Source organism: Eschrichtius robustus, chromosome 3 (genome assembly GCF_028021215.1).
Source record: "Eschrichtius robustus isolate mEscRob2 chromosome 3, mEscRob2.pri, whole genome shotgun sequence".
Classification (NCBI taxonomy): domain Eukaryota; kingdom Metazoa; phylum Chordata; class Mammalia; order Artiodactyla; family Eschrichtiidae; genus Eschrichtius; species Eschrichtius robustus.
This window is the reverse complement of record NC_090826.1, coordinates 499,985-515,285: the sequence shown is the minus strand read 5'-3', so window position 1 is coordinate 515,285 and position 15,301 is coordinate 499,985. Positions and strand designations below refer to the sequence as shown.

Here is a 15,301-nt window from a genome sequence, read left to right as displayed (position 1 = left end):
ACCACTTCAAGCGTGGGGAAGGTCCTTATACAGAAGTCCTGGCTGGTGATAATCTGGCCTCAAGGAAAACAAAGGAGCAGGTGGCTTACATTGCAGACTGCTTTGTGGTTAGAACGGGGACATTTTTTGATGTCGTGGGTTTTTAGCAAGGGGATGAAGTCCTGCAGTAAAGGATAGAGTGCTTCAGCCAGGGGCTAGTGAATAAAATGCCGACTCCTGATGGCCATAAACGATGGCACCTAACATCTGTGGCCCTGCTCCTCATCTCTAAAACGACTTGGTGAGTTTCAGATTTGGCCATTTTTAAGTTCATGGGATGGATCAGGCATGACTCCTCTTGAAAGTTTCCCTGCAAGATATATGGCAGGGTATGTCTTTCAGTGTAACAAAATACTATTGAAAGTTGTAACTGCTGCTGTGCAACTTTTGCCTTTTAGTAGAAACTTCTGTTCTTTGAACGAGGTGTATTGGTGCATCTTTCTTCGCTTTTTTTCTCTTTCAAATAGAATGTTTAATATTTGACTTGCTTATCCATATGTCTCCTGGGAATCGGTTTCTGCCCAATACTTCCTGCTGGTTTATTTCATAGGACACTTTTAAGGAGTGAGGTTGCAAATGGGTTCACAGGTAACTTGACCTTGGAAAACTGTGGAGATTGACAGAGGGAACTCGTCTTTGAGCACCTGTTCTCAGAGCAACATTCAAATCTGTAGAAACATACCTAGGCTCATTGGATGAACATTTAGAATTCTAGTAAATTGCTCAGAGATTCCTAAAGTCCAGTTTAGAGGATCACACCATGCGACTGTGTTATTATTTTAATTTGTGTAGTGTCCAAAGTTACTTTTTAAAAAAATTAATTTATTTTTGGCTGTGTTGGATCTTCATTGCTGCGCGTGGGCTTTCTCTAGTTGCGGCGAGCGGGGGCTACTCTTTGTTGCGATGCGTGGGCTTCTCATTGCGGTGGCTTCTCTTGTTGTGGAGCACGGGCTCTAGGCTTGTGGGCTTCAGTAGTTGCAGCACGCGGGCTCAGCATTTGCGGCTCACGGGCTTAGTTGCTCCGCGGCGTGTGGGATCTTCCCAGACCAGGGCTCGAACCCGTGTCCCCTGCATGGCAGGCGGATTCTTAACTACTGCACCACCAGGGAAGTCCCCAAAGTTATGTTTTAAAAAGTGTTCGTGCTTTTTGTAAAGTGATTTGTTCTAAGCACATTAAAGGTCATTCAAGTGTTGTTCAAAAAAAAAGAAATTAGAGAGTTAATTATATTTACAATAATACCCAAAGACAAAATATTTAGTAATAAGTTTAACAAAAGATGTGTAAGAGCGCCTCTTCACTGAAAGCCACAGAACATTGCTGAGAGAAATTAAAGACAACTTGAAGGGGCTTCCCTGTTAGTCCAGTGGCTAAGACTCTGCGCTCCCAATGCAGGGGGCCCGGGTTCAATTCCTGGTCAGGGAACTAGTCCCACATGCCGCAACTAAAAAAAGATCCCGCGTGCCGCAACTAAGACCCGGTGCAGCCTAAATAAATAAATATTTTAAAAAATAAACAAAGACAACTTGAAGAAATGGAGAGAGAGCATGTTTGTAGATTAGAAGACTCAATATTGTTAAAATGTCAATTATCCCAGTCAAGATTCCAGAAGGCTTTTTGTAGTAATTGACAAGATGATTCTAAAACATGGAAATGCAGGTGACCTGGAATTGCCAAAGCAGTTACACAAAGCAGGGCTTCACTCTACCTGACTTCAGACTTTCTGTAAAGCTTCAGTAGTTGAGACTGTGTGGCACTGGTGACACACAGATGAATGGAACAGAATAGAAAGTCCAGAAGTAGACCCACACACAGACAACTGATTTTCAACAAAGATGTCAAGATAATTTAATATGAAAAGGAAAGTCTTTTTAACACATGGTGCTACAACAACTGGATATACATAGGGAAGAAAAATGAACTTGATCTTTACTTCACACCATGACACAAAAGTAACTCAAAGAAAACACAGGAAATCCTTATGACCCTGAGATCAAGGCAGAGATTTCTTAGGACGCAAAAAGCAAGAACCATAAAAGAAAAAATGGATGCATTCGATTTTATCAAAATGAAAACATTTGTTCTTCTAAAGATACCCATTAGAAAATGAAAACACAAGTCACAAAATGGGAGAAAATATTTACAGTACATATATCTGACAAAATACATGAAGAGTTAGCACATAGTAATAGGCAGATGACCCAGCCGAACAATGTGGCCCCAAGATGTGAATAGACACGTTATGAGAGATGTAAGATGTGTGAATGGCTGACAAGCAGGACAGAGGTGCTGACTATCGCTGGTTACCAGGGAAACGCAGGTTGAAACAGCAGGAGAACCGCTGCCCGCCCACCGGTGCGAGGCCACTAGCTGGCAGGGCCAGAGCAGGTGAGCCGCCCAGGGCAGCTGGGGCTGCACACGGAGCCGCTGCCCGAGAACAGCAGGGCAGCTTCCCAGCGAGTTCCCTTGACCCGGTGCTTCCAAGTATTTACCCAAGAGGAAGGAAAGCAAGCGACCGTGCAGAAACGGGCCCACGAACGTCCCCAGCAGCGTTAGCCACCAAAATGTGGAAACAGCCACGTGGCCATCAGCAGGCAGTGGGCAGGGGAAGTGTCCTCGCAGTGGATGCCACTCAGCCACGAGAGGGCAAAGTACGGAGGAATCTGAAGATCGCTGTGGCCGTGCTGAAGGGCAGGAGCCCGACCCAAGGTGCGCGGACAGTGTGGTCCGTTCTCCTGAAATTCCAGAAGACACAGTCCACGTGCAGCGGCAGGGCTTGGCCGGGCGGGCGGGGGCCGTGGAGGGGCCGCACGGTGTGGACACTACTCAGTCGTGTCCACTGAGTAGCAGACAGAGGTGTCCACTGAGACCTGATTCCTGAATCAAAGGTGTCAATGCGGCTGTGACATGTGACACCAGTAGTTGCCAACTGAGGGGATTTCACCTTCTAGAAAGGGGATGGTGCCGCAGGGAAGAGCAGGTGTTTTTAATGGGGGGACTTGACGTGGGGTGGGGAGGGGCGGCGTCCGCTCCATCAGCCTGGCCTGAAGCCAGCACAGAGCGAATGGCAGGACAGACCCCAGCCCGGGACCCCCAGGCCCTGAGCCAGTGGGCGGAGGGGCTTCTCATCCCCCAGCCCCAAGTGCACCCTCTCTGGAACCTGAACCAGTCCCCCTCACGCGCAGCTCCACCCTGCAGCTGTTTTTGTTAAGAAAAAAGTCTTTTTAGAGGTGACTTTTATGTGTTTGGGACAGATTATAATTGTGGTTCCCACCTTTCAGAATAAAAACCCGACTAACAATTTACTTCCGGGGTTGTGCAGGCTGGTGTGTTTCCCCGGTTACGTTAGAAACGTGGCACCGTGAGCACTGAATCACGTGGGCTGTCGCGTTTCATGTGGTTTTAGTGTTAGGAAGTTTACTTGCAGTCTGTGGTCGTATTTTGTCTGTTTGCTCTCTGGATCCATCACCCCGCCAGAAGCATCTGTACCCAGTACTGCCTGTGTCACGGCTTTTATTGCCCCAGCTGGAGGTTTTTCACACACCCTTCCATGATAACAACAGGGCAAACGGCACAAAACTGTAAGACCGAGGGCCCCTGACCAGCCTGGCCGCCCCAGAGGCACCCTTGCCATTCCGTCTGTGGGTGAAAATACTGGAAATCGAATTCGGGTCTTATGAGGACAGGATGAGATGGCGGGTGGGAGGGCCGTCCGAGCTCTGGGGCAGGACTGGCTCACCCAGACCCCCTCTGCTCAGTCCTCCTTCCGGGAAGCAGCAGCGAACGGTGGAAAACTGGCGGAGGAGGGAGTGCGTCCGTCAGCTCCTGATCCGGGTGGGCTGAGCCGTGGGGGTTCCTGATGAAAAGTCCAGTTGGACCCCGAGCCCCAGGCGTGGTTTGGCTGTGCTTGACCAGCAGCACGGCCTCACCTGTCCACCTCGATTTGCAGGCCCTGGACCGAGGGTCTGCCGGGCTCCAGGAGGGCCAGGTAAGCATCCTACGCCCTGGCCCCGGCCCGGTGCCCTGCCCTGCCAGGCGTCGCCTGTGGCCACACAGCACCCCTCTCTCTCGCAGACCCTGAGCTCCGGGACATGGCGCTCCAGCGCGCCGTCCTCCTGGCCAGCCTCCTGGTGGAAGTTGCCAGTAGATCCTCAGGAAGTGCGGTGAGCACCTGTCACGTGGCTCGTGGGCTCTTCTCCCAGGGGCTCTCCCTTCCACCTTTAGGTGCCACCCTCGTCCCGGCCCCCGAGATGCTGACCGTGCCCACTGTCAGGGTCAGAGGGGCCTGTGCCTCTGGGCGGGCAGCAGACGCACAGCCCCACGCCCGGCACCGGCTCCACTCTGCCTGCTAGAACCTCCTTTCCCTCTGCCCAACTAGACCTCTTTCTGGAGCTGAAATAGGGCCTCCATAGAGCTGCCCCCACTGGCACTGGCCACAGCTAGTGGGGCGGACAGAGACGCCCACTTCAGGCTCAGACTCGGCCAGGTCATGGCTCTCCCAAGCCGGCGACACAGGTGTGCCAGGCTGTGGTTTCTGGAGGTGCCCGGCCATGTCTGCACACACCCAGCTGCTCGTCCTGCAGGATGGTGAGCCGTCCAGCCGCTCGACCCCTGCCGGGTTGGGTGGGACGGGGCGCCCAGGCATCCCTCTCGGGCTTGGCCTCGGCCCGCTGGTGTCCGGGAGGCGCCCACCATTCCTCAGTCGCCCTGAGGTGCCCCTTGCAAATCACAGTGTGCCAGTCCTGGGAAGCCAGCTCGGCCGGGATGAACGCACGGAGCAGAGCTGCCCCGGACGCCGCCGTCTGGTGTGTGAATGCAGCGCTCACACCGCCCACTCCTGCACGCGGGCCTGGCCAGCGTGTTTGCCTCCTCCCCACCCTGCTGCTCTGGGCCAGACCTTTCCTCTGTGCGGGCCAAGCTGGAAACCCCGATGCAGGTGTCTGTAGAATTGCAGAAGCATCACAGAAGCGTCCAGGAATGTGGGCTGTTTGGTCGGGAGCACGGGCAGACACACTGTGAGGGCTGCACAGGCTCTCACTAGGGAGGCCAAGGGGGCCTGGATTTATCTTCCTGTTTCACCACTGCCCAGAAACACATGTGCTTCCTTTCTTAGCAGCTTCATCTTTTGATTTTCAAAGCCACCAGCTGCAAGTGGCGACTAATATAAATAACTTCACGGTTGAAATGCCTGCCCTGTGCCCACCTGTGGCCCACAAGGCGAAGATGGCAGCTCTTCCCGTGACCCAGGAGACCCCCGTGAGAAGAGAAAGGGCTGCAGGGAGGCCCCAAGGGGAGGGTGGGCGGGCAGTGGAGGAGAGGACCACCCCCTGCCCACCAGGCCGCTCTAGCCCACCCCCAACAGAATCTCTGGGTGGGCCCCGAGGGATCCCCCGAGGGGGTCTCCTTCCTGCCTTTGGGAGTCCAGGTGCCGCGGAACGTGCCCTGGCAGGTGCCAGCCCAACACTTCGGTTGTTGGCTCAGTCACCGAACGCTCGCCGGACGCCAGGTGCTGTCCCGGGGAGCGTCCGTGCGGTGTGGCCGTGCGTCCTCACCTCGCTCTGGGTCAGCGGGGCACAGTCACCGGACGCTGACTACAAGAGGCCAGAGCCCCAGGTGTTGGGGTGAGCTTGCTGGGAGCCCCTCTGCAGATACCGCCCTGGGCCTGGCCCACACAAGCTGCCCGGCCGCAGGGTCTGGAAACTCACCACTATCTCCCCTCTAGGGCCAGCAGCCCAAGTGTTGTGTGGACGTGGTGGACACCAACGCCACCTGCCCAGGCACTAGCCTGTGTGGCCCAGGTGAGCTTTGGCATGAGCCAGCCCAGATGGCCTCGGGAAGGAGGGGCCGGAGGGGTGGGCAGAGGCAGCGAGGGTGATGAGGCCTTGTCCTGGAGGTGGGGGCAGGACCCCAGGAGGACACGGTGGCTCCAGGCCTGCGGGGTGGGGGCAGGTAGGACTGCCTCTTCCCTCGCAGGGAGTTTCAGCTGGCCTGAGACAAGCTGACATAAGACAGGAGCAGCAAAGTCCAGAAATGTGTACAAGTTTTACGGGACACGGGAGGAAATGGAGTCCCAAGTAAGTGGCAGAATCTCAGCACTTACACATCAGGTTGAACAAGGAGGCGATTGTGGGCAAGTGGCTGAAACACTGGGGCAGCTGAAGGAGGCCGGGGATGATTGTAATATGGTCGCCCGACTCCCATCTTCTCCTGGTTGGGGGGCGGGGGGCAGCTCCCATATGGGGTTTGTCTCCTCCCCACTTGAAACTTTACCTTTGGAAAGTTTCACATATTAAAAGCCAAGTTGGTGGCTGTGGAGAGATTTGGGTTAGAAGTTGTGGGATAGGAGGTCGGCAAAGGGGAGAGGAAACGGATGGAGCAAGCAGAAAAGAACCAGATAAGCAGCAGCTCCCGTGTCTCACTTGGCCCTCAGTCCTGGGACAGGCCGCCCCGTCAGACTCAGTTCAGGAAGAGGATTGTGGGTGGGCCCCCACCAGTGAGGCCTCTGCGTGTGGGCAGTAGGTGGGGAGGGGACAGCGTGGAGACCCTCGACGCAGGAACTTTCCCAGTGGCCCGCCGTTGCCACGACCTGTCGAGGTGACGGCCTGAAGTTCACATCAGTTTGCAGGGCTTTGGGAAGCGGCAGTTTTGGTTCTTGTGATTCCAAGTCAGAAGGGTGGGAGAGAAGCGGAAACGTTAGTGTGGAGAGTCAGAGCCCGACGGCGGGGGAGGCGGGGAGGTTTCAGTGTCCGGTCCGGTTCACAGACGGCTGGGCCTCGAGGACGGTGGGCAGGACTGGAATCTGCTCCGACGGACGGATCGCAGTTTCCTACTGAACGGTCGCTTCTCTCCACCGCCAGCCCCGTTTCTACCAGAGAGAGTCACAGTGACACTCGTTGTCTTAAGAATAAGTCCAGCCTCCCCAAACTTGGCCTGATTGTTTAAGGGAATTTAGCCACAACAGTGACTGACCACAGAGGCTCTTCTTAAGTCTGCTTTGCTGGCCTTTTCACAGGGCCTCTCGAGTCCAGGAAGCCAAGCCAAGGACTCAGCACCAGACTCTGCCTGCAGTACCTCTAGGTTTGGGTGAATTCCTCTTTTCTTGAGGTCCCCACATGCTGAGGTTCCTGGCCCTGCCAGGCGGTGACCTTCCTTACTCACTGGGTAAGGCAGGGAACCCAGTGAGCCAGGCCCTGGGCTGTTTTTCAGGGGGCTTTAAGGCTCAGCAAGGTCAACTTTCGCTCCTTAAATCTGGTCACTGGTCCTGGCCCCCAGCTGTGCTTTGTCCCTGCACACAGCGCAGGGCCTCCTTGTGGCCAGCAGCCCTGGCAGCTTTACCAAGGAGCCCAGGTACCTTGGGGCTGGCGGAGGGAGCTCTCGGGAGAATCGTTGCCTTGGCGACAGGCCTGTTACCCAGGACCCCATGTTCCTAGGCCTCCTCGAGCAGCCCCCCAGAGGTCAGCCCCTCCCAAGAAATGCCGAGTGAAGGGAAGGAGCCCAGCTACTTCAGAAGAGAAGCCCTGTTCTTACGAGAAACGAAGGCCTGTTCCTGATACTGTACGATTCCACGTTGGGTCTGACGTGGCCTCCTGGCCCGGCGCTCAGCCCGTCTGCCCCTGTCACTCTTCAGGCCCTGCCATCTGCTTGGCATCACAGCAGGAAGGCCTTCCTCTGACGGGCCCGTTTGTGTGTAGACTGCGTGCTGGTCAAGTCTGTGCTGGCCTCCAGAACCTGCAACCAGTATTTCTCCAGTGCGTTCTCTCAGCCTGTGCTACGTGCCGGGGTGTTAAGAAGAAATAAAGGTGTAAGACACAATTTCTGCCCTTAAAGGGCGCAGTTGGCAAGGTGGGCTGTCCGCAGACCGCTGGCTGGCAAGAGCTGGACCACTCCCAGCTGCAGGGCGGGCCGCAGGCTGTGGGGAGGCCACTGGCCGCGGCGTTGGTCAGGGCAGGAATGCAGTTCGAATGTGCTTGGGCTGCCCGGGGGCGGGGGCGGGCAGCAGCACACTGGCGCAGACGGACCTCGTCCCTCGTGGCGGCCGAGTGGGAGTGCGCTGCAGCCCCTGGTGGACGTGGGAGGTGGGGCTCGCCTCTGGTCCCCTCCAGCGTGTATACTCGGCACCTGTCGATTTCGGGTCCCCATCCGGGCCTCTGAAACCCTTTCCGAGACATCTGGCAAGGGGCCGGTGGGAATCCCTGTGCGAGAGAGGGCTGGCTGCGGTTCCTGAGGCGGCGGTTCTTGTTCTGAAATCCATCCAAGCTTCCAGAGTGGGTGAACTAGCGTCCTGGAATAAATGTGGTTTTACAGACTCAAAGCATAGTGCTCCCCGAAGGCAGCCGGCTGGCGTGGGCTTGCTTTGAGCCGAGCCTCCTGTCTCCCGCCACAGGCTGCTACGGGCACCGGGCCGAGGACGGGACCGTCAGCTGCATCCGCTGCAGGAACGGAACTCACAACAGCTCTGAGTGCAGAGGCTGTACGTCCCCCCGCCCCTCCCCCTGCCTGCTTCTCACCAAGAGTCCACACCTGCAAGTCCTGGAGGAAAGGGTGGGAGTTCTCGTGGTTGTCCCCACACCTGGGCCACTGTCCCTCGGTGGACACCTCCCAGGAGCCCTCTCCCCGAGTCCTCTTGCCCCTCAGGACAGCTGTGGGGTGGGGGCTGCTCTGCCCCCACGGCCGCCTCCCTGTCTCATTTCCGGCCCATTTGGGCTGCGTCTCTGGCTCCCCAGGGGTCCTCCGCGGGGCCCCCGTGCCTGGTCCAGGACCTCACGTGGGTCTGGGCGGCCTGTGGAGCCAGCCGCACTGACTGCTCTGCTTGCCTGCAGTCGCTGCCCGGGGCGCACACTTCCCCATGAACAGGAGCACAGGGACGCCCGGGCGGCCGAGCTTTGGTAAGTCTCTCGGCTCACCGGACCAGTCCTGGGGGGACACGGGGGCGCCATCGGAGCCATTCCCAGTGCAGACCCAACCACCGATGCTGGCCATGGCAGGGCCACGTCCACAGTCAAGGGCAGGCTCCACCCCAGCCAAGAGCTCTGTCCCGGGACCCAGCGCTGGTCACGGAGCAGGACCCCGGACGGTATGGAAGCTCGGCCGGCTTTGAAGTCAGGGTCTGGGGTTGATTCAAAAGACCTGGCGTGGGCCCCCACGTGCCTCTGAACGGGCTGCACGTCTTAACCCTTTTTTTTTTTTTTTTTTTAATTAATTTAGTTAGTTAGTTTTGGCTGCGTTGGGTCTTTGTTGCTGCGTGCGGGCTTTCGTTTTTTCTGGTTGCGGCGAGCGGGGGCCAGTCTTCCTCGCAGTGCGCAGGCCTCTCATTGCGGTGGCTTCTCGTTGCAGAGCACAGGCTCTAGGCGTGTGGGCTTCAGTAGTTGTGGCACGTGGGCTCAGTAGTTGTGGCTCACGGACTCTAGAGCACAGGCTCAGTAGTTGTGGCGCATGGGCTTAGTTGCTCTGCAGCATGTGGGATCCTCCCGGACCAGGGCCCGAACCCGTGTCCCCTGTATTGGCAGGCGGATTCTTAACCACTGTGCCACCAGGGAAGCCCACGTCTTAACCTGTTGCCTTGCTTAGAGGCCCCCCGGCCCCTTGGTCCCTGGGAGCTCAGGACGTGCAGTTCTCCAAGGTGGGAGGGCATGTGAGGTCCCCTTGCACCGTCGCTGGTGGCTCTTCTAGGACATCGGTCTTGGAGGGGACTGCAGACACTGCAGGCAGACAGACGTGCCCTCCACACCACCTGGTCCTCAGGTGCAGACACGGGAGACGCTCTGCTCCCCCGCCTGTTCCTGCTGCCAGGCATCCTGTCGTACCTGGGACGCTGGCCGAGCCACAGGGAGTGGCCAGGCTGCGGGGGTGTGGTGCCCAGGCCACCAGTGACCACTGCAGTCACGGAGCGGGGCCTGCCCCAGGGTGTAGCCACCTCTTCTGAGGTGACTGGGTTGTGATGGGGGTCCTGACCCCCCAGACCCTGGTCCTTCAGCAGAGGACACGTTGACCTGGACCAAGGGCTCAGGCCTTCCCTGCGAGTCTCAGGACCGGAAGCAAGTGGCCTTGTGCTGGCGTGGGCCGACCAGCAGTGTTTGGGGCAGGGTGGGCCCAGACAGCCCCAGCTTCTTGCGATGTGGGCCTCGGCCTTGCAGCAGAGGGTGGCAGGTGAGGCCCCTGCAGTCCAGTGTTGCTCCCGCTTCCAGTTGGCAAGTTTGGGACGGTGTAGCTGGAACCCGTCCCTCCTGAGGCTCTAGCGTGGCCGGCCTTGTGCCTGTGTGTCAGGGTCAGAAAGGCGCCTCCCACGGGCACCTAAATGCAGAGCCTCCAGCTCGGCGTCCGCCCGCCGGCCCACCTGAACCTGTGGAGGTGAAGACAGCGGGCATCTTGGTGCTGGGAGGGCCACCCCGGGTGACAGCTGACCAGCTCCAGAGAGGCGAGGTGGGGTGTATCCGCACACCAGGGCCATGGGGGCCCCAGAGTCTGCACTGAGTGTCAAGGGAGGAGATGGGGGGCTCGGGGGCCAGGATCACTGAACGTCTTGACAGCCCACGCCCCCGAGAACCTGAGGCCTGGGCAGTTTGAGTGCAGGGGGGCCCCACACCCCTGTGTGTGGACCCCTCGGCCCCTGCGGGAGCCCAGGTGTGCACCCCTGGCAGCCCTCACCTCGCTTGCAGGGGGCCCCCAGGTGGCAGCCTCCCTCTTCCTGGGGACGTTTCTCATCAGCTCGGGCCTCATCCTCTCCGTGGCTGCATTCTTCTACCTCAAGCGTGCCAGTAAGCTGCCTGACGTCTTCTATGGAAGAAACAAAGGTACCCCTCCTGCCAGGGTGTGCCCGGGGGCACGGAGCGGGGCTGGGGCCGAGATGCAGGTGTCCGGTGCGAGGCCGCATCTGCGACACCCTGGAGGGGACTGGGTTGTCACGTGGCTCTCGGGTCTGAGGATAAGAGGGGTGGTCACGTCCTGGGAATGCTCTGGGTGGATGTCGTGGGGTCTCAGTGTGAAGGGTGACGGGGGCAGACACTCTGCAGGCCGGCTTGTCTGCTCTGGCGGGAAGCTGGGGATGGGGGCGGCTGGCCCCAGAGCGCTGGCGGGACACCACCCGAGTGCGGTGGGAGATGGGGCCGGGCAGGCTGAGGGCACCGCTGGGCACAGGAGTGAGGGACTGGAGTGAGCTTGTAGCCGGGGACCCTCTGCAGGCTTGTGGAACCCTCAGGCTGATGGACCCTCACCTCAGGCCTGTGGACCCCTGCCCAAGCTGAGGGCCCAGCAGCGGAGGCTGAGGGTCCCTCCCAGACTGAGAGACCCCTGCCCTGAGGCTGAGGGACCCCCGCCCAGGCTGAGGGCCCCCCCCAGGCTGAGGCAGCTGTGTGGCCTCCAGGTGACACCTGTGCTCTCCCCTACAGCCCCCGGCCTGCAGCCTGGCGAAGCTGTAAGTACCCGATGGGCGGGCTGAGGCCCCGTGCGTGTGCGTCTGGGTGTCTGTGTGTCTGGGCTGGGGGCCATCCTGTCTGCAGTTCTCACTGTGCCTTTTCCCCTTTTCAAGGCCGCGATGATTCCCCCACCTCCATCCTCAGGTGCGTCAGTGCTTCGTGTCCCTCGCCCTGTCGGGATGCCTCGTCTCTGGTGGGAATTTCAGAACGCCAGGCCCATGGCTGCTGCAGGGGTGCCGGCCAAGCCCCCCTTCATCAACCGCGGCTTTCGTGCCTTTTCCCTTTTATTCCTGAGATGCTGAGTCTGTCGGGGGGGCGGGGTGTTCCCAACACGGGTCGGGGGTCACCCCTGCTGCCCTCAGCCCTCCACCAGGTCCCAGCTCTGCCTGAGCAGGGAGCCAGTGGCCGGCACGGGGCCCTCCCGTGGTCCCTCCTGAGCAGTAGCTGTGTCACAGTTGACCCCGTGAGCACAGAGGTCACATCACAACAGGCCACCCGCCTCTTCCCCAGACCGTGTTCCTGCCACCGTATGGAGGTCTGGAGTGGGGACAGGTGAGGATATCCTCCTCCTTGGGGACAGAGAAGTCCCTCGGTCAAGGCGAGATCTGCCCTGTCCAGTGAGACACTTGTCTGATCTCCCCAAAGCGGCGCCATGCCCAAACACAAGGTGCCTGCGTCAGTCTCCTGGGGCGGCCGTAACGAAGTATGCAGCCCGGGGGCTCGGGAGGACAGAAGTGTCTTCTCTCACGGTTCTGGAGGCCACCTGCTCCCTCCGGAGGCTCTGGGGCGGGTCCTTCCTGCCTCTCCCAGCCTCTGGGGCTCCAGGCGTCCCTGGGCTTGTGGCCGCGTCCCTCCAGCCGCTGCCGCATCTTCAGCTGGCTTCTCCCCTCTGTGTCTCCCTCCCTCTCACGAGGCCACTGGTCGCTGGATTTAGGGCCCATCAGATAATCACATCTGCAGAGACCATTTTTCCAAGTAAGGTTGCACCCGCAGTTCTGGGCCTTAGGACGTGGACGCGCGTGTGTAGTGGGGGGGATACCATCCGCCCTACAGCGCACCACATGACCTGCGCCTCCGTGTTTCGGGAGAGCCGGACCCTCTCCCGGGCCGAGGGGCGCCAGGTGTCCGGGAGCTGGAGCCCGGTGGGCTTCCTCCCTCGTGGCTGCTCCGGCCCCACTCCCGTGAGCCCCAGGGAGGGAGGCCCACGACCTCAGGCCCTCCCTGCCGCCCCAGGCCCCGCTCTGATCCCGCCTGTCTCTGACCCCGTTTCAGTGCGGAAGCCGCGCTACGTCCGGCGCGAGCGGCCCTCGGACAGGGACGTGGGCCCCACTGCCGTCTCCTCCGTGGAGGCCCGGGTGAGCAACGTCTGATCCCGCGGCCCATCCACAGCCCCGCGTGCTGCCGAGGGGGGGCCCACACGAAGGCTGGGCGCTGCCCAGTGAGGCCTCAGGACAGGCCTGCACACGGCCCTGGCTCGTCCCTCTCCAGCCACAGATGTGGAGTGAGAGCCGCCTGCCTGCGGGCCTTCCTCACCGCACACAGCCGCTCAGCGTGACTGACCCGGGGCATCACTCCGGCCTCTGTCCCTGAGCCGGGCTGGGGAGCCAGGCCGCGTGGGGTCCAGGCTCCTCGGGAGAGACAGCCTGCAGGACCCGGGTGCTCCTCCGCCTTGGAGCCCATGGTGGGCAGACCCCCTGCGCCCCCTCTGAGAGCAGTGAGGCCGAGGCCTTCGGGGGATCCGGCCGCATCCACACACAGGCAGTTTGGGGCCTGCAAACCGGCCCCCAGGCTCAGGCGCCCTCAGGGCTGTCCTGCACGGCCACAGCTGCCCGTTTCCAGGCGCTGCAGGAGTGAGTCGTCTGGTCTGCTGACTCTCAACCTGTGTTTAAGCAGAAAGCATTTTGTATAGAAGTCCCAGAGGCACGCTGTCCTCATGTGCACCCCGCCTGGACCCCAGGCACTGGGACGGACACTGGCCTGAAGCTGCTGGAGGTCAAGGCCCCCCAGGGACGTGTCAGCCCGGGGCCACGTTTACCTGTGACTGCCGCCTGGGCTGGCTGTCTCGCTGGACCTGCCGAGGGCCGCCCTGGCCGGCAGTCTCGTCCCGCTGCCTCTGCCCCAAGGCGGCAGCCCGTGTTCCCTGCCTCGGCCGGTTGCGGAGGGATGGCTCTGGGTTCCTGTGGAAATGGGGGAGCGTCGGGGCGCCCACTGAGCACGGGCAGGGTGCTGCCTGGCCTCCCCAGAGCCTCCGCGGGGACTGACGTTTTCTCCTCCGGCGTCTGGTCCACGTCCGCGGGGCCCACACCAGGGCCTGTGTGGCCAGCCTCCTGCTTTCTGCACTGGGATTCTCGCTGGGGTGTTTGTGGTTTATGGACACGAACTCGGTCGCCAGGACGTGAACGATGACTGACCAGCAGCCGAGAGGGGCGGCCACCTGAAATCAGCGTCAATAAACCACTCAGGCCTTTCTCGCTGGCCCAAGGTTCACCTGCTCCTCAGCAGGGGTGAAGCCTTGCTGCCGAGCCCTGCCTCGCACTGGGGAGGGCAGGGAGCCCTCTGCAAGGACCAGGACCCCCACCCCCGCAGGCAGCCCTCAGCCCTCAGGACCTTAGCCTCGGGAGAAGGGGGCTTGTCCCAAGCTGCCTCACGAGAGCAGGACTCCCTGGTGGCCCCCAGCCGTCAGGACTGAGATGGGAAAGAGTGTGGGTGCCCCCTAGGGGGGCTATTCTGTAAAGTGACTGGGCCCATTGGGGGATGTGAAGTCACAGGTGACTGCAGGCCCCCGTGCAGCCAGGACACCCATGGGGCCTCGGGGAGGTCGCCGTGGTGCCCGTCTCACAGCCCCCAGGAGGAAGCCACATGTGGGTACAGAGTGCAGGCTGGCGGCACCTTGGGGAGGTGGGGTCCTGTGGGTGGGTGGCCCTTGGAGGGGCTGGCGAGCACAGGGACCTTTGCCGACCGGCAGCGGGCTTCATCCCGGGCGTCCCAGCCAGAGCCGCCAGGACAGAGCTGGGGCGCGGGGCAGAGAGCCTGGCCCGCCCCATCTGAGGCTTGCAGCCATCGGGGCACCCGGCGGGTGTCTGCTTGGCCCTGGGTGCCGCGTCAGCACAGCCAGGGATGTGGGGAGGCTCTGCCCTCTGTTCTGGGGGGCGGCTGCCCGGGAACCTCCTGTCTCCAGGCTGACAGCCTTGAGGGGCTGTGGGTCACCCACGGGGTTCCTGTGGGTGCAAGATGACCCTCGGCTTCCCCGGGGCCCCCCAGAGCCCCTCTTCTCTACTGTCCTGTCCCCTGCCCTGCCTGCAGCCCCCAGCCTCAGCTCTGCCCCACCCCTGGCAGCAAAACTCAACTCTGAATTTGAACCTGCAGCCCTCTGGTCCCCACACTTGAGATGCTTCCCCTGACTTCCCAGGCCTGTGTGGCCTGGCCCCTTGGGCTCTCAGCTGCCGGAGACCCCTGGGCCTGGGTGCGACTGTCTCAGGCCCCCAGATAGTTGGGGGGGGGGCATCACTGGACTCGTCAGCCCGTGACCCTGATGGGCATCCAGGCCAGAAAGCGGTGGGCAGGGTTGGGGGGCACCCGAGATGGGGGTGGGGCAGCTGGCAGGGGCAGGGCGTCTGGGCCGGGCACCATGCACAGCCGCCTCCCCAGTTTCTCTCCGTCACCCATTCCTCACCCGGACTCCAGGCCCTCACGTAAGAAGCCAAGATAAGGCCAATTTTTGGGGTAATCAGTTCAGGCCAAAGCAGGCAGGTGTCCCGTCCCAGCCCCACTGTGTCAACCACCACGGGGAACTCCACGCCCCGGGAGGTGAGCTCGGCCTGGGGGCGGTTGGTGGGCTCGGCCCGGGGGTCAC

General features: G+C 60.5%; 1 protein-coding gene across 19 annotated transcripts in view; it reads left to right on the top strand.

The window, feature by feature from the left end:
* Positions 1 to 13,916, top strand: part of C3H1orf159 (chromosome 3 C1orf159 homolog) — a 28,531-nt gene extending 14,615 nt beyond the window's left edge. For 3 of the 19 annotated variants that reach the window (XM_068538616.1, XM_068538617.1, XM_068538618.1), the window contains exons 2-10: positions 3,987 to 4,025; positions 4,112 to 4,200; positions 5,760 to 5,835; positions 8,421 to 8,507; positions 8,857 to 8,922; positions 10,693 to 10,827; positions 11,397 to 11,447; positions 11,562 to 12,000; positions 12,721 to 13,916. In XM_068538616.1, coding sequence (XP_068394717.1) covers positions 4,129 to 4,200; positions 5,760 to 5,835; positions 8,421 to 8,507; positions 8,857 to 8,922; positions 10,693 to 10,827; positions 11,397 to 11,447; positions 11,562 to 12,000; positions 12,721 to 13,003 — 1,209 coding nt within the window. In that variant the 5' untranslated portion in view covers positions 3,987 to 4,025; positions 4,112 to 4,128 and the 3' untranslated portion in view covers positions 13,004 to 13,916. Of the gene's footprint in view, positions 1 to 3,986; positions 4,026 to 4,111; positions 4,201 to 4,386; positions 5,659 to 5,759; positions 5,836 to 8,420; positions 8,508 to 8,856; positions 8,923 to 10,692; positions 10,828 to 11,396; positions 11,448 to 11,561; positions 12,424 to 12,720 lie in introns of those variants that run through there. The other 16 variants (XM_068538625.1, XM_068538633.1, XM_068538623.1 and 13 more) reach the window with 16 other exon arrangements.
* Positions 13,917 to 15,301: the final 1,385 nt, after the last annotated feature.